At 41.2% G+C, this 27,964-nt stretch overlaps 6 protein-coding genes across 9 annotated transcripts; 3 read left to right on the top strand and 3 right to left on the bottom strand.

Annotated features, from left to right (window-relative positions):
* Nucleotides 1–72: 72 nt before the first annotated feature.
* Nucleotides 73–3,159, bottom strand: LOC141837925 (glucomannan 4-beta-mannosyltransferase 9-like). Of its 2 annotated transcripts, none has more exons than XM_074725289.1 (8): nt 2,609–3,159; nt 2,163–2,514; nt 1,544–1,654; nt 1,337–1,473; nt 1,150–1,263; nt 870–1,069; nt 588–783; nt 73–509 (listed from the first exon to the last, which is right to left on the bottom strand). In XM_074725289.1, exons 1-8 carry the CDS (start codon nt 2,936–2,938, stop codon nt 285–287), a joined length of 1,665 nt encoding a protein of 554 aa, XP_074581390.1. In that variant the 5' UTR covers nt 2,939–3,159; the 3' UTR covers nt 73–284. The 2 variants fall into 2 exon arrangements, with proteins under 2 accessions (XP_074581390.1, XP_074581389.1); XM_074725288.1 differs by having other exon boundaries at nt 73–505; nt 589–783.
* Nucleotides 3,160–9,031: 5,872 nt separating this feature from the next.
* Nucleotides 9,032–10,772, top strand: LOC141837926 (arogenate dehydratase/prephenate dehydratase 6, chloroplastic-like). Its single transcript, XM_074725290.1, has one exon. The coding sequence runs from the start codon at nt 9,220–9,222 to the stop codon at nt 10,486–10,488; it is 1,269 nt and encodes a 422-aa protein (XP_074581391.1). The 5' UTR covers nt 9,032–9,219; the 3' UTR covers nt 10,489–10,772.
* Nucleotides 10,773–11,872: 1,100 nt separating this feature from the next.
* Nucleotides 11,873–14,843, bottom strand: LOC141837927 (peptide methionine sulfoxide reductase A1-like). Its single transcript, XM_074725291.1, has 2 exons — nt 14,288–14,843; nt 11,873–12,432 (listed from the first exon to the last, which is right to left on the bottom strand). The coding sequence occupies exons 1-2, from the start codon at nt 14,795–14,797 to the stop codon at nt 12,181–12,183; spliced, it is 762 nt and encodes a 253-aa protein (XP_074581392.1). The 5' UTR covers nt 14,798–14,843; the 3' UTR covers nt 11,873–12,180.
* A 243-nt stretch (nt 14,844–15,086) lies between these two features.
* LOC141837928 (uncharacterized) lies at nt 15,087–17,860 on the top strand. 3 transcript variants are annotated; one of them, XM_074725293.1, is made up of 4 exons: nt 15,087–15,225; nt 15,305–15,318; nt 16,473–17,061; nt 17,503–17,860. In XM_074725293.1, the coding sequence occupies exons 3-4, from the start codon at nt 16,524–16,526 to the stop codon at nt 17,679–17,681; spliced, it is 717 nt and encodes a 238-aa protein (XP_074581394.1). In that variant the 5' UTR covers nt 15,087–15,225; nt 15,305–15,318; nt 16,473–16,523; the 3' UTR covers nt 17,682–17,860. The 3 variants fall into 3 exon arrangements, with proteins under 3 accessions (XP_074581394.1, XP_074581393.1, XP_074581395.1); XM_074725292.1 differs by having other exon boundaries at nt 15,087–15,318; nt 16,489–17,061; XM_074725294.1 differs by having other exon boundaries at nt 15,087–15,318.
* Nucleotides 17,861–18,825: 965 nt separating this feature from the next.
* Nucleotides 18,826–19,900, bottom strand: LOC141837931 (zinc finger A20 and AN1 domain-containing stress-associated protein 5-like). Its single transcript, XM_074725296.1, has 2 exons — nt 19,694–19,900; nt 18,826–19,576 (listed from the first exon to the last, which is right to left on the bottom strand). The coding sequence occupies exon 2, from the start codon at nt 19,542–19,544 to the stop codon at nt 19,017–19,019; it is 528 nt and encodes a 175-aa protein (XP_074581397.1). The 5' UTR covers nt 19,545–19,576; nt 19,694–19,900; the 3' UTR covers nt 18,826–19,016.
* A 3,927-nt stretch (nt 19,901–23,827) lies between these two features.
* On the top strand, nt 23,828–24,625 carry LOC141837929 (copper transport protein ATX1-like). Its single transcript, XM_074725295.1, has 3 exons — nt 23,828–23,965; nt 24,060–24,135; nt 24,212–24,625. The coding sequence occupies exons 1-3, from the start codon at nt 23,957–23,959 to the stop codon at nt 24,478–24,480; spliced, it is 354 nt and encodes a 117-aa protein (XP_074581396.1). The 5' UTR covers nt 23,828–23,956; the 3' UTR covers nt 24,481–24,625.
* The last annotated feature ends 3,339 nt before the right edge of the window (nt 24,626–27,964 follow it).

Below are 27,964 nucleotides of genomic sequence, written 5' to 3'. Positions count from 1 at the left end.
TTAATTGGTTTGCAGCTTCAGCATCGAAAAAAAAAAGGAATTTTGGAACAATATTTGTATTGAAAACTAACAAATGGAATTTTGTTCGCCATCAATTCCTTCTTTGAATTCAACAATCGCCTTCTTCTCCACTGATTGATTATCCATGTACAGTAGAGGTGTTTGGATTTCTACTAACACTCGGAGCTGCTGCTGGAAGAATGAAAATTTCTATCTATAAGGTTTCATAATGCTCAAAAGAATATTCACACAAAGGAATTCTATCCGACACAAGTCTGCCTTCTTCAGTGGCTTGCATTGCTTCTTAAGCTTTTATTGTCTGTGCGATCGCAATGAGTAGCTTCAGTAATGGGGGACAAAAGTGCCGACGTAGCCGAATCCGACGATGAAGAAGGCAGTTCCTTGGGCGAAGAGGTAGAGGTAGTAATGGTTCTTCCCAAAGGCCAGATCGTAGCAGCCACAGAAGTAGAGGTAAGCTCCAGTAAAGAGCTCCAAAAGATGCAACCTGAATTCATTTTTGAATGAAGAACAGATTAGAAATTTTTAGATGCGATTTTCTTCCCCCACTGCACAACAGATTACACTTACTTTTCGCCAATCCTGAGTCTGAATCTCCTCGCTGCTTTGCCACCATTTTTAGTCTTCATGATGTCGCCCAGCTTCTCCGTGACCACCCACTCATTCACTCTCCCTACTTCCAAGAGGCCCATGAAGGTCGCCTTCGTTCTGTGCAAGGACATGACGTTCTCGAAAAGGATCCAGAAGACGAGCAAGTGAAGAGACCTGTGGCACCGTGATAGATGATCAAGTCAGTCATCCTCCGATTTCATCTGCAGCGTCTTCAAGCTCAAGTTTCACTCGGCACGTACCTCGGAGTCCCAACAGCGTTGAGCATGGTGATGATGGAGGGCACGTAGACTAAACCCCACTTTGGCACTTGCACTTGAGGAACCAACACCGTCGCTGGGATGACGACGCAGTAGAATACGAAGGTGACGATGTGAGCGACGATTTTCCGAACGAAGAAGAAGCTGTATATCACATGAATCTTCGTCCAGAGGTTCACTTTCTGTAGACGGCCAAAAACAAGCGATCAGTTCTCTTCTCAAAGTTAGCAGAGTCAATTAGTTTAGAGGGAGCGTGACTGGCCTTGTTCATGGTGATCTCCACCGCCATTTTCCTGAACAAGTTTGCTGGTCCGCATGACCATCTGTGTTGCTGATGGCGGTAGGCCTTGAGAGTGCTCGGCAGCTCACTTTTAGCCTGTTCAATAAGAACCATGAATCAGCACCGATCGAACAATGATATTGCAATGGAGGATGAGAGTAAGGATTGCCTCGAGATCTCCGAGGAATATGAATTTCCAGCCCCTGAGGCTTGCTCGAACAGCCAAATCCATGTCTTCGACCGTGGTCCGATCCTTCCATCCTCCCGCTTCGTTTAGGGCAGAAATCCTCCAGACACCAGCAGTCCCTGCGAATGCAAAGCGCAGTGAGTGCTAGCTCGTGGGCAATGGTTCTGTCAACTCAAATTGGAGGCTGACCATTGAAGCCGAAGAAGGCACAGGTGGAGGAGCCCACTTCCTGCTCCACGGTGAAATGGTAATCCAGGGACATCTCCTGCATCCTCGTCATCAAACATTCATCCGAGTTCACTGCAGTAAAAACAGAGATGACGATTGTTTTCAGCAGGAGACTAAAACGTCTGTCATGGTGTTAACGAATTCGTGTTGTTTTCAGCTACTTTGGCATTTCAAATCAAACCCACACGCCATGGTTGGTTTCTGTGGAGGTTAAGATTGGATTCCCACAGCAGAATTTAGATAGCTAATATGAGAAAAAGGTTCCGGCACTTGATCTCCTGCCAGGCCTATTCTGGCGAAGAAGACAGATGAGAGGAGCAAACAGAGTAGCAATGGACGAGGCGGCATCAAACGGTAGGTAAATCCAACCAAAACGATGCATCCACCAGAAAGAATAAAAAGGTCTGACGAACAAGAAACGCCGACACTCCGTTTTCCACCAACCTACTGATCCACCATTTGATTGAATCGAGGAGTAGCGGCAGAGTCCTACTCAAGCTTTCCAACCCATCGTTGTCCGCTCTGCTCTTCCAGTTCGACATGCCAAATCAAATAAATGAAGGAGGGAAATAGTGGATACCGAATTTCCAGCGGGCTTGGACGAGGGCGATGTTGTGGTTGTGGAGGAGGAAGGGGATGGAGCGCATCAGGAAGTCGGGCTCCGGCTGGAAGTCGGCGTCGAAGATCGCGACGTAGTCGCATTGCTTCACGTAGCTGTGCTTCATGCCCTCCTTCAGCGCCCCTGCCTTGTACCCGTTCCTGTTCTCCCTGATCTCGTACTTTATGTTCACCCCTTTGCTCGCCCGCCGCTGGCACTCCTTCACCACCAGCTCCTTGATCGCCGGATCCGTCGAGTCGTCCAGCACCTGAATTATGATGCGGTCCGACGGCCATGACAACCCGCACGCAGCGCCGATCGACAGCTGGTACACCTGCAGAACAAAAAGCAGATTTAAAAAAATTCTTCTGGTTCATGTCATGCACGCACGCACGTCTTGGACAGTGGAGGAGCTCGAAGTCGCGGACCTCTTTCTCGTTGTACATGGGGATTTGGACGAGCACCATCGGGTAGGCGGCATTGCCGGCCTCGGGGTCCTCGCCCATCGGCTCCCACTTGTAGCTCGTCTCGGGGCGCCGCCGGAACAGGCGGACCAGCACGATGACCGCCGCCATGTACACCTTCTCGACGAACAGCATGAGCGACATGGCGAGGCAGACGAGGACGGCGAGCCTCAGCAGCGGCACCACCACCGGCGACTTGATGTGCTCCCACACGATCCCCATCTGCTGCGTGATGTCGTCCCTCGTCCCCTGGAACGCCTCGGGGAGCAGCGTCGTCGAAGAAAGCCTCTCCATTCTCTTTATCCCAACCACAGCTCAAAGAAAGCAGAGGAACAAAACAGAGCAGGAGCAAACGAAACAGAGCGAAGCACAAACACACAGTCCAATTCAGGACGCCAATACAACTCGAACTGATCCGCACACAAAAATAAAACTAGGAGGAAACTCGCGAGTTGCTCCGCCGACCGGAAAGAAAGAAAAGAGGAGAGGAAGCAGAGTCAAGGCAGGGGCGGGGCGGGCTCAAAGAAGGGTCGACGACGGTGTGGCTTTTAAATAAGCTACAAGTACTACAACAGGGTATGCAAGAGCGAAACCCCAACTGTAGATTTGTGGTTTCGTTGTCATGGTCTCAGAGACTCAAACCGTGGAACTGGAAGGAGTAAATTTAATGGAATACGACAACCTACGCTGTATAAACAAAGAAAGAAAATGCCGCGCTGAAGGAGGAAGGAGGAAGGAGGAGAGAGCTCATGCGACTCGACAGAGTAATTTCAATTTAAAATGAGCCAAGGAACAGAGACAGGGAGGCGCCACCGACAGCCCAACCCGCGCGACCACCAACCGTCAACCACAAGCTCTCCCAGCTAGCGCGCCACCATAATGCCAATGATTTTCAAAACGCCATGAAAAGCCCTTTGCCTCTGGGGCTCTTAGCTTCTTCGTTGGTTCATGTTTCAAATCACACAAGCTAGCACCATCACTCTTCTTTTAGGCATAATTAATTAGCGGGTTTGCTATGCTGCGCAACAAACCCGTGCGCGATCCGTGCGCGACTCTCTGACCCATCGCCACTGCCGCCACCCTTGCCGTGTCGTTCGGCTACCGCCGACCGCCAGCCGCCGCCTCGCCCGCGATCGATGCGCCACTCGCCGGCACTTCGGCCAGCGCTGGATTCCGATCGGATAGTGATCGGAATCTAGCGAATTTGGTCGGAAATAGCTACCCCCACTGCGCGACTACTATCAACGGCGATCGAGCCAGATTCCGATTGAATCGCAGTTGGAATCCGGCCCGATCGCCGTCAACAGTGGTCGCGCCGTTTCCAACCAAATCGTGGCCGGAAACGGCGCTGCCACTGTCGACCCTGTTTCCGATCGAATTCCGACGGATTCCAGCCACTATCCGGTTGGAATCCGACGCCGGACGGAGCACCGGCGAGTGGCGTGTCGATCGTGCTTGAGGCGGCGGTCGGCGGTGGTCGGACGGCGCAACGGCGGTGGGTGACAGGTGTCGCACACTAATTACGGATTCCTCATCGCGCAGCGTAGCATTTCTCATTAATTATTGCCCATTGACAACAAAAAGTTAAGGTGTGATCCACCCGCGACTAATCTCGGGCTAAAGTACTTGACCGATCGAGACCGAGTTGATCCTACTTAGAAACTCTAAGGTGAGACTAGTTTGTGAACGTAACAAGGAAACAACATGTGCATCTCTCATCATCTCATGCTTAGTTAAATAGTCCTTTATGTCTAAGCAAGCAACTAGTTTAAAATAGTAAATATCTCAAAAAAGTCATTAAAGTTCTAGTGGATGCTCTTGGCATATGACGGATGATACTAGTGAGTTCATCACTTTAAATTATAAGAGTAAAGGTTTCGAGTCATTTTGAAATGATTTACACGATGTCAACCCTTGGGATAGTGTGAGATAGCTAGAGCTTATTAGATGACCCTAAAAGTACTCTAAGTTATACAATTTTAGATGTCCTCTCTTAATAAAATAGATAATCATATTGCATTAGTTTCATAAATCGATACCTAAAGCTTGGATAAGGCTTGAAGGATTAATGCTAGCAATACACGAGGAGTTAAGTTATTGTTACCCATTGGGTTTGAAAGAACAAATTAGATGAACAAAAATGAAATTAAAAAGCTAAATTAGTGACTAAAATTAATTAATTTGAATCAAGTTGAGCATTTTTCAACCCCTTTAGTTGGATTTTTTATCCCACCGGAAGAAAATACTCTGTAGCTTACCATAATTGAGATTCAAACTATGAGTATTTGGGTAAACCATTGAGCACTATGTATGGGTAGGTGACTTTAATTACAATGAACGTTTGTTTAAATTAGTCACCATGCTTATCTAAATTAACAATTTATTTTTCTTAAATCTATTGTGACAATGCCATAGAAGTCAAAAAATCATTTTAATATAGATAAGTATTAGTCAATTACACTGAATTCATAAATACTAAGTTTTGCAAGAAATTGTAAGACAACTCGTAGTCAACTGACATAAATTTAATTATTTATAAAAACCTATATTATTACTTAATTAACTCTCCCGTAAAGGGTAATTAATCACTTTGATCGAGCTATAATATTAACATCCATATAGCATGCCCTAAATAATTAACCAGGGCAGCTGGGGCAAATACAAATTGATATATAATAATGATGGTGGCTAGTAAAAGACAATATAAAATTCCTAGATTGAGATTAATAAACTGTCTTAAGAAAAATCACTATTCCATATGCTATAAACTATATAATTAAGATATACAATTCTAGTTGCTGTAGTCAGAATGAAGAAACACAATTTTTATTTATTTACCACACCAACTCAATTGGGAACAATTAATTAATGGCTGCATTTCTTTCTGAACAAGAAGAATATAATCCACAGTTTGAATTAATTAATATATTATGATGTATTAAAACTGCATATATATCAAGTTAATTTCCAATATTACTGCGTGCATGAGCAGTGAGCTAGTCTAATTCCTCTAAGTGTTGATCTTAAGCAAGCAATCATTGACCAGAAATAATTAAGACAAATTAAAGAAGAGGATTCTGAATGGCAGAGTTCAGCTAACCAGCAATGGCACAATCGATCGACTTCGCCCTTAATTAACAACCTCATAATTAATTAATTAAGCTGAATTAAGAAATCTCCATGCCGACAAGTTTTTGTTGTTGTTACTGAATGGGATCTGATGCGATAAGTAGACAAGTAGAGTTGGAGGGCCGGGGATGCTCTTCTTTCTTAGCTTCTTTCTTTCTTCTTTGTTTTTTTTCTTTCTTTCTGTGTTTTTTTTTTTGAAGAAAATGATAAAGAATGAGATGTAGGTACGTAGATGGATGGGGAATCATATAGCCGCAGTCTCATATATTGTTGCGATGTCAATTTAGTGGTTATGCCATCCATTTCCTGAGAGAAGAACTAAGAGCATAATTATTGAGTAGGTTTCGTGCATATGTTTCTGGTGGCGTATCGCTGTAGGCAGTCTCCAGGGGCGACGATATGATCGATCGATCGATGTGCAGGGAGTTGAAGTCTGACTTGCGTATAATTACGAATCTAGCTACCCTTTAATTAACTTTAATTTCATACTGCAAAAGACAATTGGAGAAGAGATTCCTCGCGTTCATATAAAAATATTTTATCGATATATATATATATATATATATATATAGGGCTTTTTTTGGTGGCAATTCCCAAAGTTTTTGTTTTTTTAATTGGCACTCCTTTTGACCAATTAATCTTGATAGTGAATGGTTTGACTTCTTGAAATTTTTTTCACCGACTAGACTATTAGAGTTGTTTCTCTTTGAGATTGTCTACGGATGAATCATCGGACACCTGATGACTTGTGTATTGACGAGATCGTATATACAAAACCCATGCACGAGTAGTTGTGAAAAGGTGAGACTCCTGCAAGACTTACAAGAGAAGAATGAGAGTTAGGAGGTGCTTAGGATGGAGGCTAGGGGGTGCTTTAACTCAGCCATTCTGACGCTCAAGTCAATCTGTCGTCAATTGGAGATGCAGACGAAGAATGGGAAAGGGAATGCGGGGAATGAAGCAAGTGTGTGGATGAGTGTGCGCGTGTGTATACTTGGGCTCGCGAGAAACGGAGTTCTTTTATAGAGTTATCGGAGGAGATGTCACATTGACGCTGAGGAAAATATCTTATCATCGTAAAGGAGGTCCCATCACCCATGCTTAGTACTGTAGGAGACCATGCTGTATTAATGTGTTAGATTAATTACCTATTGTTTTAAGTACTCTACCATTACATATGTCGCTCAGGTAGCTGTCAGGCGGGATGAGTGAAGGAAGTAGTGTTGGCAGAGTGGAGCTACTTGAGCAAGAGTGTTGATTTGACGAAACTGAGCCGATTGGGGAACCAACCTCCATTTGGGAGACCATGGAGTTGGTTGAGATTGGAGCCAGTCAAGCACGAAGCCAGTCGGGCACGAAGCCAGTTGGGCGTGAAGCCAGGCATAGAGTCGGTCGAGCGTGAGCTAGTCGAACACGAAGCCAGTCGGACGTGGAGCCAAGCACAGAGTTAGTCAAGCGTGGAGCCAGTCACAGAGTCAGTCAATCATAGAGCCAGTCGAGCATGAAGTCAGTCACGGAGTCAGTCAGACGTGGAACCAATCACAAAGTCAGTCGGGCATGGAGCCAATCAGACGTGAAGCCAATCACGGAGTCGGGCGTGGAGACAATCACGAAGTCAGTCGGGCGTGGAGCTAGGCACGGAGTAAGTCGGGTGTAAAGTCAGTCGGGCATGAAGTTAATCATGGAGTTAGTTGGGCGTGGAACCAGTCACGGAGTCAGTCGAGCGTGGAGTTAGTCACGGAGTTAGTCGGGCATGGAGCTAGGCACGAAGTAAGTCGGGTGTAGAGTTAGTCGGGCGTGAAGTTAGTCATGGAGTTAGTCGGGTGTGGAACCAGTCACTGAGTCAATCAGGCGTGGAGTCAATCGAATGTAAAGCCAATCACGGAGTCGGACATGGAGTCAATCTGATGTAAAGCCAGTCATAGAGTTGGGCGTGGAGTCACATGAAGCTAGTCACGGAGTCGCATGTGGAGCTAATCAGACGTGAAGCCAGTCACAGAGTCAGTCGGGTGTGGAGTTGTTAGTCACGGAGTCAATCAGACATGGAACCAATCAGCTCATCCGATGTGTTACCTCCACCTGGATCACATCTTAATTTTCTTGACCATGGTACATCAATCCATAATAAGAGTAAATCAGGAAGTGGTACAACCTAACAGTAAGTTTATTGAGTTTGTTACTCATTTGAGAAATTTTTTTTATAAATTTATCATAGTTGAATTTCAAACTTCAGATGCTAGATATATAATCTACCATTGACAGAATTAATCATCTCACCATTGCCTAAGTTCTTCTAAAGTACTTTGATTTGATTTCACATGATAAGTTCTTATATATGAATTGCAAATTTGAAATTTGGTAAGAATTTATTTATATTTATTTAATATATATAAAATTCAATAAATAAATTTAAGTATTTGAACAAGTTTAAATATACATTAATATTTATAAATAAAAATTATGAATGGATATTGCATAGTATTCATAACAAAATTTAGAAATTATATTATTAATAAATTTTTTTATTAATATAATAAATAAATAAATAAATAAATTTATAATTTAAAAAAATTTAAACAATCAAATTGGACGTTCAATAATATTTAAACGAATCAAATTTGAATTAAATTCAAATTTATACCTACATATATATAGATAATTAAAATAATAATTTTAACAATTTAATTATTTAAATTTAATTTGATTTGATTTAATTATTTATTTAATAAATTTGAATAATACACAGTTTGATTTGACTTAGCACGTTCTGCTCATGCTATTTGGTCGATTTAAATTGATTTTAGATGCCTATTTATATGTCAATTGGATTCAACTAGTTGCCTTAAAATCCAACAGGGTTCTTAACACCGTTCAGAATGTGCGTCATGTCATCTATGAAGTTCATTTTTATAGAATTAATAATGCATACAGATAAGAATGCGAAGAAGTTATTGAAATAGATCAAGCTTCAGGTCTCCTGAAGGGAGGCTAGTTAATTGGGCCACGGCCTGATAAAAAGGCTTCTGAAATGTAGGCATTCTTTTACCTGGGCTTTTGAGGTCCATTGGGCTGGGAAATCAGTCCATAAGACTTGACACTTGGTCAATCATGTTGGATTCCAATCTGAAGGTGAAGATGAAGATTTGAAGATCAAACATGATGAATTGTATATTCTGAAGGCCTGTGTATAGATTAATCGAATTTAACACGGTTAAAACAAGGTGCCATGCCATGTAAAAAAAAAAGAAGAGATTTTGAGGTTGGTGAGTACTCAAGATTTGACCACCATAACCACCTAACTCTCTTTCATTTTCCTTCTCAACTTCAATCCTAATCCCACCTACCGTTACCGTTCCCCTCCATGTATATAACTCTCCTCCTGTTTCTCATCCCTTCCTCAGCTTCCCAGGGGAACTGAATACTCCTTCCCTCGAGCTCACCCTAAAATGGCGGCTGCCATCTTGACGCCTCCTACATTCTTGGCACGATCATCCGTCCACGGGAAGACGAGCCACTTGGTGCGTTGCGTTCACCGGCCTGCAGGCACCTCGCCTTTCTTCCACAGCGCCGTCGTCTCCAGCCGTGCCGATTGGCTCAGCGCCTGCTCCATCCTCTCCAGCAACGCCTCCTCCCACCAACATCAAGAGCCACCGCCGCCGCAGAATCCAGCTGCTGAGGACGACCATGATCTTCTGGCATCTACAGCATCCTCCTCTGGCTCCATGCTGGGCATCGTGCCCCTGTGCCTCCCACAGCCACTCACCATCGCCGACCCGTCGCTCGGCCCCAAACACGGATCTCAGCTGCGCGTGGCGTACCAGGGCTTGCCGGGCGCCTACAGCGAGCCCGCCGCCGCCAAGGCCTACCCCAACTGCGATGCCATCCCCTGCGACCAGTTCGAGGCGGCGTTCCAGGCCGTGGAGCAGTGGGTGGCCGACCGCGCCGTCCTCCCCGTGGAGAACTCGCTAGGAGGCAGCATCCACCGCAACTATGACCTCCTCCTGCGCCACCGCCTCCACATCGTGGGCGAAGTGCAACTGCCGGTGCACCACTGCCTGTTGGCGCTCCCCGGCGTGCGCCGGGAACAGCTCACTCGAGTCATCAGCCACCCGCAGGCGCTGGCGCAGTGCGAGCACACGCTCACGACCCTGGGGCTGAACGTGGCTCGCGAGGCCTTCTACGACACTGCCGGGGCGGCCGAGTACGTGGCGGCGAACGGCCTGAAGGACACGGCGGCCATCGCATCGGCGCGGGCGGCCGAACTCTACGGGCTGGAGATCTTGGCGAACGGGATCCAGGACGACCAAGGAAACGTGACGCGGTTCGTGATGCTGGCGCGGGAGCCGATCGTGCCGCGGGCCGACCGGCCCTTCAAGACCAGCATCGTGTTCGCGGCGCACGACCACGAGGGTACCTCCGTGCTGTTCAAGGTGCTCTCGGCCTTTGCATTCCGCGACATCGGGCTGACCAAGATCGAGAGCCGGCCGCATCGCCGGCGGCCGATCCGGGTGGAGGAGCAGCCGCAGGAGGTGCCGGAGGAGGAGACAAGGGCCACGGCCAAGCATTTCGAGTACACCTTCTACCTGGACTTCCAGGCGTCGCTGGCGGAGCCCCGCGCTCAGAACGCCCTCGCCGAGGTCCAGGAGTTCACCTCCTTCCTCCGCGTCCTCGGCAGCTACCCCATGGACATGACCCTGTGGACCACCGACAGTTGACCATCGTTCCTCCTTGCACCATCTAGCGCGGTAGTTGTTGACCGCATCATATTCATTGTGCGGTCGTCTTTGTGCTGCTCGTTCCACGCTTCACCTACTCTCTCTTTCGGTTGCCTTCGATGGGGTTTCTGATTTATTATTTTTAAAAATAATAAATAAAAAACTCCATTTCTGAATTAATGCTGGTTTTTTTTCTCAATATTTTCACGATTACTTCCAATCCAAAAAATGTATTTAATTAAAGTCACAGACAGATTAATTGTGCTATATATCGTTAAGCTTTCAGTAATTGTTGAATCAGTCTAAATTATCCTTTAATATATTTTACTTTTCTTGAGTGCGATTCATTTTCTTAGAATTATATAATTTATAAATAGTTTTCTTCCTTGTGCGTGCGCTTCCATTGAGTGCGATAGATGCACGAATCTAATGATCATAAAGTTGTTGTTGTTTTTTTTAAAATTTTTTTTATAAAAGCATGTAATGGTCATCTGTAGGTTGGATGCTAAATAATAATTTTAGTCAAAATGCCTGGTAAATTTATAAGGCTAAATATATTCAAGCTTAAAATTTATATAAAATAATATACATACACTCACCACCATAAGTATAATTATACTAATTTTAAAATCTTAAACACTTTTCGAAAATGTAAACGGTTATTAGCCAATTACAATATCATCTAGAATTAATTACTATTAAATATAAATTTTTCATCCACACTATCATTCCACTTGGCTACGTCTCACTGGCCAGTTCCGGACAGAGCAAAGAAATAAGTTTTAAGTAAGGAGACTTTGGCGGGTACTCGTTGCATCTACCGCACCATCGAGATGTGACAACATAATTGAATTAAAGAAGAAGAAGAAAAAAACCCGATTCAATCAACACAATTAGGTCAAATTTATTTATAGGAGCCATCAAAAAGTCTAGATTTTTTTTGAATAATTTTAAAAGTATTATTTGGAGTGGGGCAAGGGGGAGCTCCACCAAAGCAAATTGATGTATATTTTTTTAATCAGTATATATATATTTCAATCTACATCATAATAATTTGTTTTCTAGGAAGATTTTCGATATAAGAAATTAAAATTTATGACACACAAAGCAAAATATTAATATCCAATCGGTTCCAGGCAACTAAATGTTTGCTGGTATCCAAGGCCGGAAAATCATGACCCAGCCACTGTACCTGCAGGCGTCTTTGATTTCTTCCACATTATAAATTATAAATAGAACAAACATAATATTAATTTATGCATATATCTGAAACGAAGTTTATATATAAACATGACCGGATTTGAAATGATTGGATTTAGACATGATCTAGATACTACAAAATAAAGAAAAAGCAATTTCTACTTTTATAGGATTTTCTAAACTCTTGACGTTATTATATAGAAACACAAGCTCCAAAGAAACCACAACTACATGGCTGTATTCCAGCCCCAACGCTATAGCTACTCAGCAGTTTTACTTCAAATGGTAGAAAATAGCAAGGATCCTATCCGATAAGTTTTAGCCATCTTTATGCATGATTTAAGTTAAGTGATTCAGAGTTTGGATTAGATACATGACGACTACTAATTTAATCCATGGCACACTGATATACCATACTCTTTAACTCCAACGGACCATCGATATGAAATGTACAATCAAATGCAGACGAAGGTGGTGCCTCTATCGCCCATTTCATCCATAGCAGCGAATAGGGTCATTACAACCCTTAGCAGCAGATTGCCGAAAACCAAATCGCCCACCTTTCTCAAGGTATTGTTGATGATACTCATCAGCCCTATAGAATTTCTTTGCAGGAAGGATTTCAGTTACGATCTTCCTGTTCAAGGTTTTTTGTTGCTTCTCCATGGATTCTCGAGCAGCCTTTTCCTGTTCTGGTGTGTAGAAATATATTCCAGAGCGATATTGTGTCCCGACATCATTTCCCTGAATGCAATTATGAGAGCCATGAACATATAATTTCAACAATGTGAATGATATTGTGGTTGCACAGAACCATGTTATCTAGAACCAAATGCTTAAATTTTCTTGCATTGGTTGACAAAAACCAAGTAAAGAGATTGACTTGTTATATTGAATCAATCCAAAATTATATACATCGATAAGACACAGCTGAGCACAAGATAGGAATACATCATTAACATGCATTTAATTGTATTCCTACAAGACAAATAGCAAAGTGAAGAAACTGTTACAACTCAACCCTAAGTTTTAGTAATAATGCAAATAGACTAAATTCTATACTTGAATTGTAGAGAAAATTACAGAAAATTGTAGGTTTAAGTTGAGTAAAATCAACACTGAATTAATGAAATGTAATTTTAATAATAGAGAGGATATTCAAAATAGATGATAAGAAACTCCTGTAAGAGCTATATATCTTGATCTATGATTTAAAGATGTTAGTTAAAATGGAGAAGTTCTTAAGTCTTGAGTGATCATTATACATCTCTTAGGCTAAAAGAGAAGTTTTATGTCAGACTATGGTATGACTCTTCCCTACACCTAATATTTCTTACTGAATAACAAGGGAAGAGTCCTACAAAAATAAATCACTCAACCAATAACAAACAAAACCTTAATTTGCACCTTGACATGCTTACTTCACCAACATAGGTATGAATCAGCAGAAAAAGATGGAAAAACGAAGTCCAACATGCTTACTTCACCAATAACAAGCCATTTGTTTTAAGGTTGAAAGCAAAAAGTCTTACTGCAAAATGGGACAAGTTCTGTAGACTGTCAACAAGAATATATTGGATGGGGAAGAATATACACCTCACTCAGCCAATACCAATCTTAACCCACATCTTGATTTACACCATCCATCAGTTAGATGATCAATAAAAAAAGAAAGAAATGAAATTCACAGTAGTGGATGCCACCATGAAGCATATCAGAATACTAGTTATACATATTGTGTTTGTATGCATCACTTCTTGTCAGCTATTTGAGAAATGGAAGCACTCAAAATTACCTTATACAAGATAGCATGAAAATCATACCAACAAGAAAGATAATTGACACATCATGAATGAACCAACCCAAAGGAAGGAAGAATGAGATGGAGCAAAATGGTTTTGCATATGGATGGAATTAAATGATAAAAAATTTCTACAGTTTACATAACAGGGGGTGAGCGCTGAACAAACTGGTCCAAAAGATTTTTCATTTCCGTATGGCCATGAAATTCATACAGTGACGAGTACATCAAATTGTCTTGTTATTTTTTTTCTTCAAATGATATGCACCAGTGAAGTTACATAGTGAGCTTCCATTCGAATACAGAAAAACCTGGCCACTAGTCCATTTTTAGAGCTACAACAAGTATGGAACTTTTTAACTGAACTATTTTAAGTTCAACAACAATATTATCGATTCCACAACATTTTCATGATTTGACATCAACATTTGAAATCCAAAAACAGAGTCCTTGTAGAGCATCTAACAATGCACAATCAATACGTGGACGTTTGAACTCACTACGCAAATAATCAGTTTATAAAGAAACAAGACTAATATCAAGTTATGATAACATAACAAGTCATTTTGACAAGTTTTTGCCATTTATGGAAGTTATAATTAAGTTTAGCATTCATGTCCTGGAAAGCAAAGTTTCCTAATAGCTTGACAAAATCACACAAGAGCTCGGAAATATCCAGCAAGATCAAGGAAAGGCTTTTACCATAGGACAATTATCTCAATCCAATCAAGAAAAGAAGAATTCTGTAACAAGAGAAAGCATCAATTTATCAAATGTCTACAGGCTCAGATATCTCACCTGGCGATTAAGAGTTGTGGGGTCGTGACGAGCCCAGAAAGCATCGAGCAGATCATCGTAGCTGCACTGGCGCGGATCGTACTGCACGCGGACAACCTCGGAGTGGTTGGTCCTCCCTGTGCACACGTCCTCGTAGGTGGGCTCGTGGATGTTCCCCTGGGAGTACCCAACTTCGGTTTTCGTAACACCAGGCACGCGCTGGAAGGCGAGCTCGACGCCCCAGAAGCATCCGGCGCCGAACTGCGCGAACTCCTGCCCAGGAGCCGGCACGTCGTCGTCAGGCCCTTGCGCGATCGACGACACCGCATCCGTCGCCGCGCTCTGGCCGCCGAGGCCGAACCCTAGCTTGCCGAGCCAGCTCATGGGGCGGAGTCGCGAGAGCGAGGAGGACGCGAAGGGCAAGGGCTTGGACTTAGGAGCGAACGCGAAGAGCTTTGCGGGGATGTGCGGGAGGCGGTGCGCAGCGAGAACGGCGAGGGGGGCGGCGGCTGTGGCCGAGATAGAGAGCATGGTGGGGGTGGGTGGGGAAAAGTTGCTTGAGGAGCAAGCAATCCAAACGGGTACGCAACCGGGTGGCTGGTGTATGTGGTGAGAGAAAGTGACGCCGGTGCGTTTACCGGGGGACTTGCGGTGACCAGACACACACGTGGACAAACTGGGATCAGTCATTTCGCCGTATGTTGCCTGTTCCCGGGCAGCCAATAAAATATTAACACGTATTAAATACAATTTATTTATTTTCGATAATTTTAATAAGTTGAATCGTGTCTGTGGAGCAGCCACTTGGGCGTCTATCGTTTCTGGTCAAGGGCGCAAGAGGTGCGCTCGCCTGGACCTCTCCTGGGACGACGATCCGCACCTGTAGGCACTTGCAAAGAGCCTCCGCAACTTCTTCACCTCTTCTTCTTCCTCTTCTTTCTCCTATTCAACTTTTCAATCGCTCGCTTTGTCCCCATTTCAATCGTCGGCGTGATTGGGATCCTCTTTTTTATCTTATCTCCTCCCTGTTCGAGGTCGAACTGCCTTTTCAGGTACTCTGGAGTCTGGAAGTAAGAAAATTCCTTCTTTTTTTACCTTTTTGGGTGATGTGGGCAGCTTGGTTTATGACATTGGGTGCATTCTGTTGTTTGATCAAACGCCTTTGGTTGATAAATAGATTTCACTATGAATGGAACTGCTTTTAGGTTTCAGCATTGTCTGATAACTATATCTTTACATTTGGTAGTATCAACCATTGTTGAAAATTAGTTCCTGGAGGGTTGAAGTGATAATTACTTGTAGCAATTGCGAGTAGTCATGTTTCTTAGGGTTAATTTCCCCCTACTAATGATGTGCAACTATGTTTCGGTGTGACCTGTGGTGCTATGAAATCATTATCCCTCCCTTCTACGACTTTCACTGCTGAGGAAGAGTCATTGTTCACTCGACTTGGAAATAAGGTTACCAGAGTTTGTCAATTGGGCTGCATAAATTTGGTGGTTGGAGCTTCATTTACAGGGAGAAAGAAGACTGACATTGGATGGAGAGATGAGGCCTACATTGTGCGAATTCAATCGAATTTGAGTGAAGTTTACACAATCCACTTTGATCTGTTTACACCTATTAGTTAGACTATGTCTCTTCGGCTTCATCAATCCTACTTTTATTTGGGCCTTCAGAGTACCTGGACAATCAAAATCACACCATACGCCGGTTTGGAAAAGGTGAACACTGAATTAGGCTTTATACTAAATTGGAACCTTTAAATCACTTAGAAGATTGGGACAAAATTGATGAAGCAAAAGGATAAATATCTTATAAAGAGAAATAGAATTCGTCCAGAGAGAACAAAGAACTCTCTCAATTTGAGATTATCAATGTAAATTTTTCATGTGCTTCAAGAGCTCTCCTTTTCTTCTTTCTTTCTGTTATGAAAAATCTTTTTTTGAGACTCTTTTAGTTTTAAAAACTCCAGCATTTTTTTGGATCTTATGATTGTTTATGTCATGTATACATGTGCATCTTTGTTTCTCTTGGAACATTTTGTGCATCTCTACTTTGCTGTAATGTATCGAAATTCCTTAGGAAACTTATCCTGTGGGAATTTTCTGTGATAAACTGGTTTCATTATTTCATTTTCCTGTTATTTTTACCAGTAAAAAGGTCTCTTTCCTAATTCTATGACACTGTTTTTCCTTAATCACAGCCTCATTTTTGGTTAGGTAAAAATACAATAGTTTGTTGCTCGGCAAAGAAAATGGGGATATCAAAGGTTATGGGATGTGTGTCAACAATTCTCTTCTCGGCTTCTATTTACCTCAAGAAATCCGGCAGAACTTACACCGCAGCACCCCTTCTACTGGGTGCTTTGGTTGGGTACATAGTCTCCATTGCATCTCATCCAGCTATAAATTTGCCATTGATCCTGGGAAAGAGCTCTCATGGGAGCTTCCCTCTTTGGTCAAAATTTCTTTTTGCCCCATATCTATTGACGGTTCGAGCATATGTTGTTTTCAAGAGAACAAAGAGAAGAGAGTCATTGTATGATGAAATTTCTGAGGGACTATATCTTGGAGGGTGGCCTACTTCATTGAGTCGTTTGCCTCCCGGTGACCCTGCGGTGATCGATTGCACATGTGAATTACCGAGAAGCTACTTTGTTCCTGCAGAATCTTATCTTTGCATCCCTTTATGGGACTCCAGATCCCCCGATCCTACACAAATAGAACATGCTGTCCATTGGGCTTGCCAAAAGAGGTCTGAAAGTAAACCAGTTTACATTCATTGTGCAAATGGTTAGTTACTGCATCCCTTTTCATTTAATTACTTTGCAATGTTGAGTTCTTGTCAAGTAAAGCAGGCAATATGTGTAGTTAATGCTTCTTTGGTTCTAAGCTTCTCTTACACACCCTAGAGGATGGAAAACTAAGGGAAAATACAAATAGTACTTCTCTAGCTTATTTTCATTGAGGAATGGAAATAAAGAAGAAGAAAATATATTAGTAGTGGTAATCACTTTTATAGTCAGCATCAGAGGTTGAGGCTGGTAACACGAAATTTTTAATCCATTGATGAAAACTAGTGATGCAACTACTCTCATCCATTGCAATGCCTGAATTTGAATACTTAGTTTTCCCATGTGAATTCTTGTGTTGATCACTTCCATAAATGTTGCAATTTTGTTTTGTTTGTGTTATTTGACCACTTCATTCTTGCTTACGGTTGCTGGACAACAGGCCATGGCAGGAGTGTTTGTGTTATGTGCGCACTCCTCGTTGAGTTAGGAGTGGCTGAGAACTGGAAAGATGCCGAGAAGATGATAAGCCAGAAGCGTCCTTTGATCAGGATGAATGCTCAACACAGGAAAAGGTTAGAAGAGTGGTCCAAACGCCGCATTGGATCAACGACTAAATGAATGGGTGTTTGTGTTACTAACAAGTTGAGAAAACACAGCATTAGGCTCAAGAAAACATATTGCGATTGAGAGTGAAGGTGCCTGAGCATTTCCCCCCAAAATTCTTTGATACCGTTTAAATTATCTTTGATTTATTTGTTAACGATAATTGGATTGATTAAGCACCAAAACTTGTCAAATAAAACTGGACATGGATACTCAGGCATGGACTATGGTTGTCCTTGAGGTGTTTTCTTCTCTGCTAGAAAATTTATATATTATTTTTAAATATATTTTTTACAATTATATAAAATATTTTACATATACAAAATGCTACACTTCATGACGAGGAATCCGCGACTCGTGCGTGATACCTGCGACCTACCGCTACTGTCGCCGTTGTCATCGCACCGTCCGGCCATTGCCGGCCGCTGCCTCGGGCGCGATCGATGCGCCGCTCGCCGGTGCTCCGGCCGGTGTCGGATTCCGATCGGATAGTGATTGGAATTTGACGGAATTCGATCAGAAACAGGGTCCACAGTGGTAGCGCCATTTCCGACCAAATTGCGGTCGAAAACGGCGAGGCCACTATGGACGGTGATCGGGTCGAATTTCATCCAAATCGTGGTCAGAGACCGACCGACGAAAGACTGACGTTGATCGCCGTCCATAGTGGCCACGTAGTAGGGAGCAACTGTTTCCGGCCAAATTCGTTAGATTCCGACCACTATCTGACCGGAATCTGACGCCGGCCAAAGCGCCGACGAGTGACACGTCGATTGCGCCCGAGGGGCGGCTGACAATGGCCAGACAGCGCGGTGAGGGCAGCGGCAGCGGCAGTGGGTCGGGGGTGTCGCGGACGCGTCGTGGACCAGAAGTCGCGCAGCATAGCAATTTCCTACCTCTTAAATTATATACATGATTTCAGTCTTCTCGGTAATTCATCGGTCTGATCGATCGTCCCTTACTGATTGCATCTTCGGTTAAATTTCTTAACTCGAGCTCGTCAGCTCGAGACCACCCCTCCAAGTTGGGAAAAGGCGACAAACACGAGGACGACCACTTGCAGCAACATTTACTATCATGAGGGCATCCATTTGCCGCCGCAATTATTATCATTATTTGCATTAACTTTACGGCTATTATTTAATTTAATAATTTGATGTCGATAATTTAAAAATCTAATAATAATAATAATAATACTTTACCAGATCTGATCATCAATTCATGCTCGCCTCCCACTAAAACAATAAGAAAAAAAAAGAAGGAATCATAGAACACAACCACCGGAGAAAGGAAACCAACGACGGCGACATCGGAGACGTTGATCGGCAGGCAGGGGCAGTGGAAACCATTTTAGATCTTTCGAAGTTTGTCGGCCTTGACGACGGGGTTGGCGCGGGCGATGGCCTCACGGCCGGCCGTCTTGAAATCGAAGTCGCAGCCGTGCTGCTCCGCCAGCCGGTGCGCGCCGCAAAAGGTATCGCCGCACCGGCACTGGAATCCCGTCAGCCCCACCCGCTTCCGGCAACTCGCGCAGCGGTTCGGCGACCCCGGCGCCACCGCCTTCGCCTTCTTCTCTTCCGCAGCAGCCTCCGCATCCTCCGCCGCGTCCGCCAAAAAGAACAAAGCGGCCGGGGAGGCGGTCCCGGCCGCGGCGGAGGCACCGGTCACCTCGGCCGCGCCGATGGGGGACAGCGACAAGGAGACGGGGAAGGGGAGGCAGTTCTTACCGGCGGCGGGAACCTGCGTCTGCTGCTCCTCCTTGAGGCAGCGATCGCGGTAGCACTTGGAGCAGAGGTCCATCGTCGCGGGGCTGCCAAAGAAGCCGCAGTTGTTGGCGCAGAGGCGGTGGCTCTCCTGCAGTCGCTGCTCCTCCGCCATCCTCCGGCCTATTCCCTTCCGGATCGTTCGATCTATACGCACGAAGACAAATCGACGTCAACAACAACAAAACAAATCGACCACGGAATCAAATATTCTGCTTTAAGATCGATTAACCCGTCGATTTGGGCTCGAAACAACCAAAGTACCTTGAAGAAGAAGAAGAAGAAGAAGAAGGGGAAAGCAGATGGAATTGCGAGAAGCACGCAGGCGAACTGATTTAAGAAAGGCGATGAGGTTTAGAAGATACAGGGGAAAGGGAAAGGGAAAGGGGAAGGGAAAGGGTGGCGGTGGTGGTGGAGTCGGTTTCTGAGGCTGGGATTGGAAACAGGAAGCCGCCAGGCTGGATCGTGATTTCTGGAAATTTAATAGGGAAAGGAAGTTAGCGAAAAGAAATATCAAATGATAATTAATATATATATATATAATTGTGATATGAAAATAATAAATTATTTTTTAATGCTTTCTTTTTTTTTTTAAATTTATTTCGGTGGAAAGTAAATTTAATAGGGAAAGGAAGATTCGTGGGGGCCACGGCCACAGGGCAGCAGCCGTTTGCTAATTGGTCAAATCAGCTGTGGAGTTATTTAAAATGTGGTTTAGTTGGAGTGTGTAATTTGATAATATATATATATATAGACATATAGTTTACTGTGCATGAAAAGGTTTTCCATTTCATTTTATTCGTTCCCTTCAGTCCTAGAGGGTAGATATTTGGTGACCAAAAAGGAAACTTACTTTCATTTTTCCTTACTACCTCTATCCATCATGGAGGTTGGTCATTGAGAGGGGATCCGGAGGAGGATATTGAATTGATAGAATGATTTGTTACTCTCGGGACATGGTTAAATTGATTATTATAGGACAGATTTACTGAAGTGGGTGAGGGTCAAATCTCGATGAAGTCAAGATAATACCTTCCCTTGTAGTGATAATTGATCGTGTGGGATCACTAAGGTGACGGATTCTATCTTTTACTGAAGGAAATAGAAAAACTTGTCTTGATAGAGAAGAAGAGGAGATAACATCTTAAAATTAAAATTTTCATAAATATGAAGGAATTAACATTAGTTGTTTGAGGATGCTTGTTTGTATCCGATTGATTGGTCGTATCAAGTGGCAATGGAAATGAAAATAACATTTGCAAAAGCAAAATTAATCATTTTTGTATTTTAAGTTTGTGTCTATTCACTCTTTCCCGTGGCTGTAGTTGTGCCTTATATTAGTAAAATTATTATTTTTTTGATAATTTAGGTATTCAACCCTTCGAATTGATTAATATTAGAGGTGATCTATATTCGACTCTATGAAAATTTTTCATCGATTACTAAGATGAATCGAAAAGCGCAAATTGCACATCACTTGACAATCATCGTTCCAAAGTTATCTTCCCAGTTATGAATGTGTAGTTAATTACGGAAGCACTTTACCGTTGCACCATAATCTCAAGAGCTAACAAGATCACTTTTTGAGTAGACTAATCGTTGATTGAGCTAAGATTTTGAAGAAAATTCTAATTCTACAATAGGGATTCAACATGAGTTCTTTGATAGGGTCAATTTTTCATATTAAAAATTTGCATATAATATTTTCATATGATAGATTCGAGAATTAAATCGTCATCGTGTCAGCTGAGTAAGATCGAACCATTCTCAAACAGGAAAGTGTTTTAGCATAATTTGATTAAGCTTTACTAATTAGTTACATACACACTCTGGTATAGCTTAGTGTGATCTAAAACACACAGTAAAATCACATGAGAAATTAAAAGTATTAGTTAGTAGACTTAAGTTACATCAGAATGAAATAATCAATAAATTAAAGGTTTGTTATATATTGAAGGTAAACAAATTTTATATAGTTGGTTAAAAGAAATCAAATTCCCTGATGATTATGCCTTGAATATGGCTCAATATGTGAATATGAACAATTTAAAATGTTTAGAATGAAGAATCATGTCTATCACATATTCATGCAAAGATATATTTCTGTAGCTTTTCATGATCTATTTCCTAATAATATTTGACAAGTACTTACAAAGTATGCTTTTCAAATATTTGACATCAAGGGTTATTATGATGGTTGATATACTCTGACTAGAAACATACATTCCTCTTATACTATACAAATTTGAGCGTATATTCTCACATAATTTTTTTGATTTAATGGAACATCTACGAGTTCATTTACATTATGAGGCATGCCTAACTGGTCTTGTATAGTATAAATGGATGTATCCATTTAAATAATTTTTGAAAAGATTAAAGAATAATGATAGTAACAAAGCAAGAGTTAGATGAGTTAATATGTAATATAATGCTTAAGTTAAAGAAACATCTTAGTCATATTATTATTATTTTATTGATAATATGAAAATCAGACATTGCAAGTCCCCTCAAAATTCTGATGAGACTCAACTGATTGATCCAGAGATGCTTTCTATTTTCAAATTTTCTAATAAGTCAATGAATGCATCTGTTTATAAATGGTTAAATCTAAAAGAATACCATGCAGCAAGAATATATATACTGCTCAACTGTGATGAGGTCAAACTCTATATAAAGTGAGTTAACTTCTATATTCAAACCTTCATCCCCTTATATTTGTTTACTATACCATATGTCTTAAAATTACCTTCTTTGACAGCTTATACGAACAACAACTATAATTACAAAATTCATTAATAGGTGCAAGTAAGGTAGAGAAAAAAATTAGAGATGCATTTTATATTTTGATTTGAAATCTATGTAAGTTAGAGACTAAATTATTTTCTTCAATTATATTATTAGCGATCGATAATTATATTAACTACTTTTTAAGGTGAAGAACCGTATAATATTAATGTGCAAAATGGAAGAATAATAGATTTTGTATCAAGACCTCTTCGTAACATAAGAGTCTACTTTGGTTACTATGTTAATAATAAGTAACATTTTAATGTAATTTTTTTTGTTTATCACTCATAAAACATACAAATTAGTTATGTTAATTTTAATGTTATATACATTTTTTAATTGTATATATTACATCTTTTTAAAGAATAATATAGATAAAGGTATATTTTATTATGTATTTTTTAAAATATGTGAAATTTATATTTATCAATTTGTGTATTTTTTTAATTAATTAGTAGTTTTGCGCTTGTGTATTTCCATTTTAACTTTATATTCATATACGAGCAATATTTTTTCATATATGAGTAGTTTTACACTTATTTTTTTAATAACTATTGGATCGTACTTGCTGCATGATTGAATGATATGACGATGAATGTACTAGGCTTTGAGTTGGGATATGTTAGATTTGTATGTGTTGATTTGGAGTAGGATGTGATGTATTCTTTTGATGGAATTGTTTTACAAACAATGCACGATGCTTTAAATGAATGATAAATATAATGAATGATGTTTTTGAACTATGTACAATGGAATTATTTGTGAATGCATCGTGGATGTATGGTTTGTGAATTGTTCGTGGATGTTTTTGTATCCTGTTTGTGAATTTTTTTTGAATTGTATGTGAATGTATAGTGAATTGTTTATCAACGATAATAGTTTGTAAATGTTGAATGTGTAATGAATGATTTATAATATTGTATCTTAATTTGAATGTAAACAGTATTTAAATAGAAGTTACTGTCAAAATTTAATCCTAAATTAACGAAGGACTATTTTATTTCTGTCATTAAATTAGCAATGATAATTTAATTTTCGTCACTAACAATATGACAAAAATAAATTTTCGTCATTAATTAACAATGGAAATCAAATTTCCTCACTAAAATTGATTGACTATCAAAATTATTACGACGAATAATTTGATCGTTAAACGATCGCTAGGTCAGATTAGCAATTAAAATTTCGATGACTAATTATGATTTATTTTGTAGCGAATACACAAGAAATGAAAAAAAGAAAGCCCCCCAATGCAACTTGGCATGCCATTCGAATCATCGGAAGATGAGGTACTGACTGTTTGAACGAGATAACGATAACGAAAAGGCTCCATAGTGCACTAGCTTCGACTACTCTAATTATATCCTCCCATCCATCACCATGAATTAACCATGATTTCTGGTGGCCAAAGGATTGTAATTGCGTGAGACATGGAGAACAAGAATATATATCTTCTGCAAAGTGGTTTGCTTTTTCTTTAATTTTCAAAAGCATTTTAGCTTTGTTATCTAATGCCCAAAAAGATGGTTGTTGCACCACCACCACCACCACCACCACCACCCAACTTTGTACTGTTGTTTGTACTCCACCCAAATCTTAGCCATCTACCCTAAACCACGCTTTGTACTCACTCCACACGCATCATCTGATTCATCTTCCTCCGTCGTCTCTTCTTCTATAAATACACACAGCGATCTCGTCCTTCCTTTTCAAGCGACTCTGCTCTGCTCTGCTCTCATGGCTGAGGTATGCCATCTCTGAGATCCATGCCGATTTCCTTCAATGTTCAATTATTAATTTATCTCGTATAAAATACGTCGTTGCTTCTCATCGCATGCAGACCGTCGTTCTGAGGGTTGCTATGTCATGTCAAGGATGCGTCGGGGCGGTTAAGAGAGTTCTTACCAAAATGGAAGGTATTGATTTCCTTATGGATGAAGATTATTGATCACTGTTTTAATTCTTCCCCCTTTTTTGCTTATTTTATTTCAGGAGTGGAGTCGTTCGACGTGGATCTGCAAGAACAGAAGGTGACAGTCAAAGGCGATGTAACGCCTGAAACTGTTTTCCAAACCGTATCGAAATCAGGCAAGAAGACTTCCTTCTGGGAGGAGGAAGCCAAAGAACCAGCCCCGGCTCCGGAGGCGGAGGCAGCTCCTGAGCCTGTTCCGGAGGCGGAGGCAGCTCCTGAACCTGTTCCGGAGGCTGCTCCTGATGTCGCCGCCTCCGCCGCCGCTGCTGCGGCGGCGGCAACAGCTTGATTAATTTTAGCCTGTACTGTGTTGCTCAACCTCAGCAGCTTACTATTTTATTAATAATGAGAGCTCACTTCACAGTAATTGATTAAAGATCTTACAAGTTTTAGGGATTGCACTTTCCAGTGGTAATGTGATCGTTTAGCTTCAAGATGATCGAGACTGCTCATTGTAGACCACAAATTTCCCAGGAAAAAGAATAATCTGAAATGCATATGAGCAGGCTGCAAGTCTCCAATGCTGTGGTCTCCTTTATTCCACTGGCCGGCCATTTGTTGGATGAGAAATTAATATTCAAAATTATTGGAGTGAGTAATAAAGAATTAACTTTTGAGATATAGTTGAGTTGATTACTATGAACAGATTTGTTGAAATAGATAAGGATCGAATCTTGATGAAATTAGGCAATGCCTTTTGATCTTTATCTCGTTATTTTTCTTTCTTCTAGTCAGTCTCTAAAGCAATTTCCTTAATTTACTTCCTTTTCTCATAGGTATTGTGGTTATCGTAAAATTGAATCATTAGTGGGATCGTTGGCCCTCCCTATAGTAGTCATGAATTTCATCTTTTACTGAAACCGAATAATAAAGAATTAGTTTGTAATTTTATAGTCGTGAATGTGCAACTATTAACTTGGGCAAGCATTCACTTATCGATCGAATTTAAAAGGAATAAAGAAAGATGGAATTGAAAGGGATCAATCAAGTTGGACTAACTACTTGGGCAAGATTGTCCATAAAATTAAGGGCCCAAAAATTGGGCCCAACAAGCAGTGAGGAGCATTGGCCCACATTATTTATAAAATTTATTATAAATTTTACATTTCAAGAATACTGTCATCCCAAGCAGTGAGGACATTCATCATTGATTCAAGTTGAAAAGGACAGACTAAGTAAAAAAGGAAAGAAAGAATCCAATTAATATGATTTCCTTTCTACCTGATTGTTTAATGATGCCATAACTTGATATGGTTAATACAAACAAAATTAAACTTCTATAATGAAATATAATTGTGTTTGACACTGACTATCCGACCAAAGATGATCGAGAAAGATTAATTAATTAATAGGGCTCAAATCTCTATAGAACGTATATTTGTAAGGAATAAACTGTGATTCATAAAATTTATTGGGCAAATATTAAAAGAGCCCCCTTTTTTTAATTAAAATAATTAAAAGATTATTTTTTTTCTATTTATTATCAAAACAACACTCCATCTCACATCATATATTTTTATTTTCAAAATTATTTTTATTTTTAGTGTTGTTTTAATAACTATGAGTTTATAACGGTTATAATATGAACATTTCAATTTTGATCAATATTAATAATATTGATCATAATAATTATAGTTCATAGTTATTATAATATGAACACTTTATTTTTAATCATCGATATTATATTATAGCAACGAATCATAATAACTATTATAGTATAGTTTGGAATTATAATTATGTAGTAATTGAGAAATCATAACTATTATCATAATTTTATAATTGTTATAATTATATAATTATTATAAAATCATAATTATTATAATTTTATGATAATTATGATCCTCTAATTATTATAATAAAATAAAAAATAAAAGTATTTTTGAAAATTAAAATATGCAGAGGTAGAATAGGTGAATGTTTTGATAATAAATGAAAAAAATAATTTAAAAAATAATAATTTTAGTAAAAAAGGAGTGCCGTTTTAATTTTTTTTCCCAAATTTATTTGCAAGGAATAAATTTGAATTCAAAGAAAAATTGGAAATGGTCACGAGCGTAACAGTCCACGTCCAAATTTTCTTAATTCTTTAATTCTTTTTTCATCAATTCCTGCCTGTAATTTTAGAACTTGGTTTTTCTAGAATTTGATATTTATATAGAAGTGGAAGTTCTCTGTGTGTGATACGGTGATCCACGCCATGGAGAAGATCAAAACCACACGAGGAGTTGGTCGACGGGGAGGCGGCCTCACCCATCGCCTCGCTCAAATGTTCTTCGACTCTTCATGCACCGCCGCCGCCACGGCCACGGCCACGGCCGCCTCTCATCTCGCCGCCAAACGCCATGAGCATCCGCTTCATCCTCGCTGCAAAAGATGTTCCGGGCGATGCCAGCAGCGGCGCCGCACGGCCCCCGTCCCACAGGTCCGCGGAGCTCACGAGCATGTGAGTTGCGAGCAGCGTCCGACGAGCAAATTGAAGCTCGGCGGCGCTTCTTCCTTGTGTTCCGCCGGCGGCAGCTCCAGCTCCGACGTCTCCTCTGGCTCCCATCCCGATAGGAGGAGAAGGAACGGGGAGGAGAAAGTGAGCAAGGTCATGAACAGAGGAGTTGCTCTGGTGAAGAACTCCAGCGATCCGTACGCGGACTTCCGGAGCTCGATGGTGGAGATGCTCGCGGGGCGGGAGGTGAGCACCGTGAGCGACATGGAGGGACTCCTGCGCTGCTACCTTTCCCTGAACTCGCCGCACCACCATGTCGTGATCATGGAGGCCTTCGTCGACATTTGGGAAGCTATGCTGGATCATTAATCGATCAACTAGCGAACCAGGCCATTGCAGCCAGAGACCATGCAATGGCCTGGTTCGCGTTGCGAATTGTAGTAGACGATTCTGATTGATTTTATTAATTTGCCTCAGGATACTCGTACACTCGTAGCATGCACTTAAAATCCCTCGATCGATGTTTCGAATTGGTCGCGATCGACCTTGTGGTGATAGCTCTCGCTACCGATTGCGTCAGAAGTACGTGATTCGATTCGAATATGGGGGATCCGATCCGACCACGACAAACAACTCACCTTTCTTGCTTGCTTGGACATGCAGACAACAGCAATTTGTGTCCCTTGATAATTCATTGTTAAAGGCCAGCCGATTTGTGGGATCTCAATCGAACAGACTATGATGATCTATATATCTATCTATCTTCTTTGACTCGATCAAGGGAGATGCCTCTGCAGCACTGTGGACAGAGTGGAAGAGACTGCGGCCACAGATTTCCGCCCACTGGAACGCGAAGATGGTTTGTCTTTTGTTTTGTTTCATGCTTCTTTGGGCCCTGCCCCTGCTTGACCTGGGTGCCTACCTACCTAATCGCTTGTGAAGATCAATGAAGCTGTGAAAACACAGAGAACGATGTTGAATGATCTAGGCCTAGGCCAATCATTGCGTCCAATGATTTGAATTCGGTCGTGTTGATTGAGTTTTGATGGAACTTCCCTTCCAACAGTTTAAGCTCTGAACTGCAATTCTGTAAGTATAAACATGAACACTTCTTTGTTTTGTCATAGTTCAACTCAACTCTCCATTAGAAACCTTGCGTGCATCTCTGCTAAGTATCCTATTAGGTCACTTTAGGAACATAAAAGGCGTTGGCAGGCATTTATACGAATTACGCATTAGGTGTAAACACATTACAGTTATCAAGAAGGTTTTTAGTTTTAGAGATCGACTTAAACTTTAAAACTGACAAGTTCTGCTAAAAATAAATTGACCGACT

The sequence above is a fragment of the Curcuma longa genome, chromosome 11 (assembly GCF_044706935.1).
Source record: "Curcuma longa cultivar G26 ecotype Majalengka, Jawa Barat chromosome 11, ITB_CL_G26_1.1, whole genome shotgun sequence".
In the NCBI taxonomy this organism is placed as follows: Eukaryota; Viridiplantae; Streptophyta; class Magnoliopsida; order Zingiberales; family Zingiberaceae; genus Curcuma; species Curcuma longa.
The sequence above is the reverse complement of the archived record's forward strand: the minus strand, read 5'-3'. Positions and strand labels throughout refer to the sequence as shown.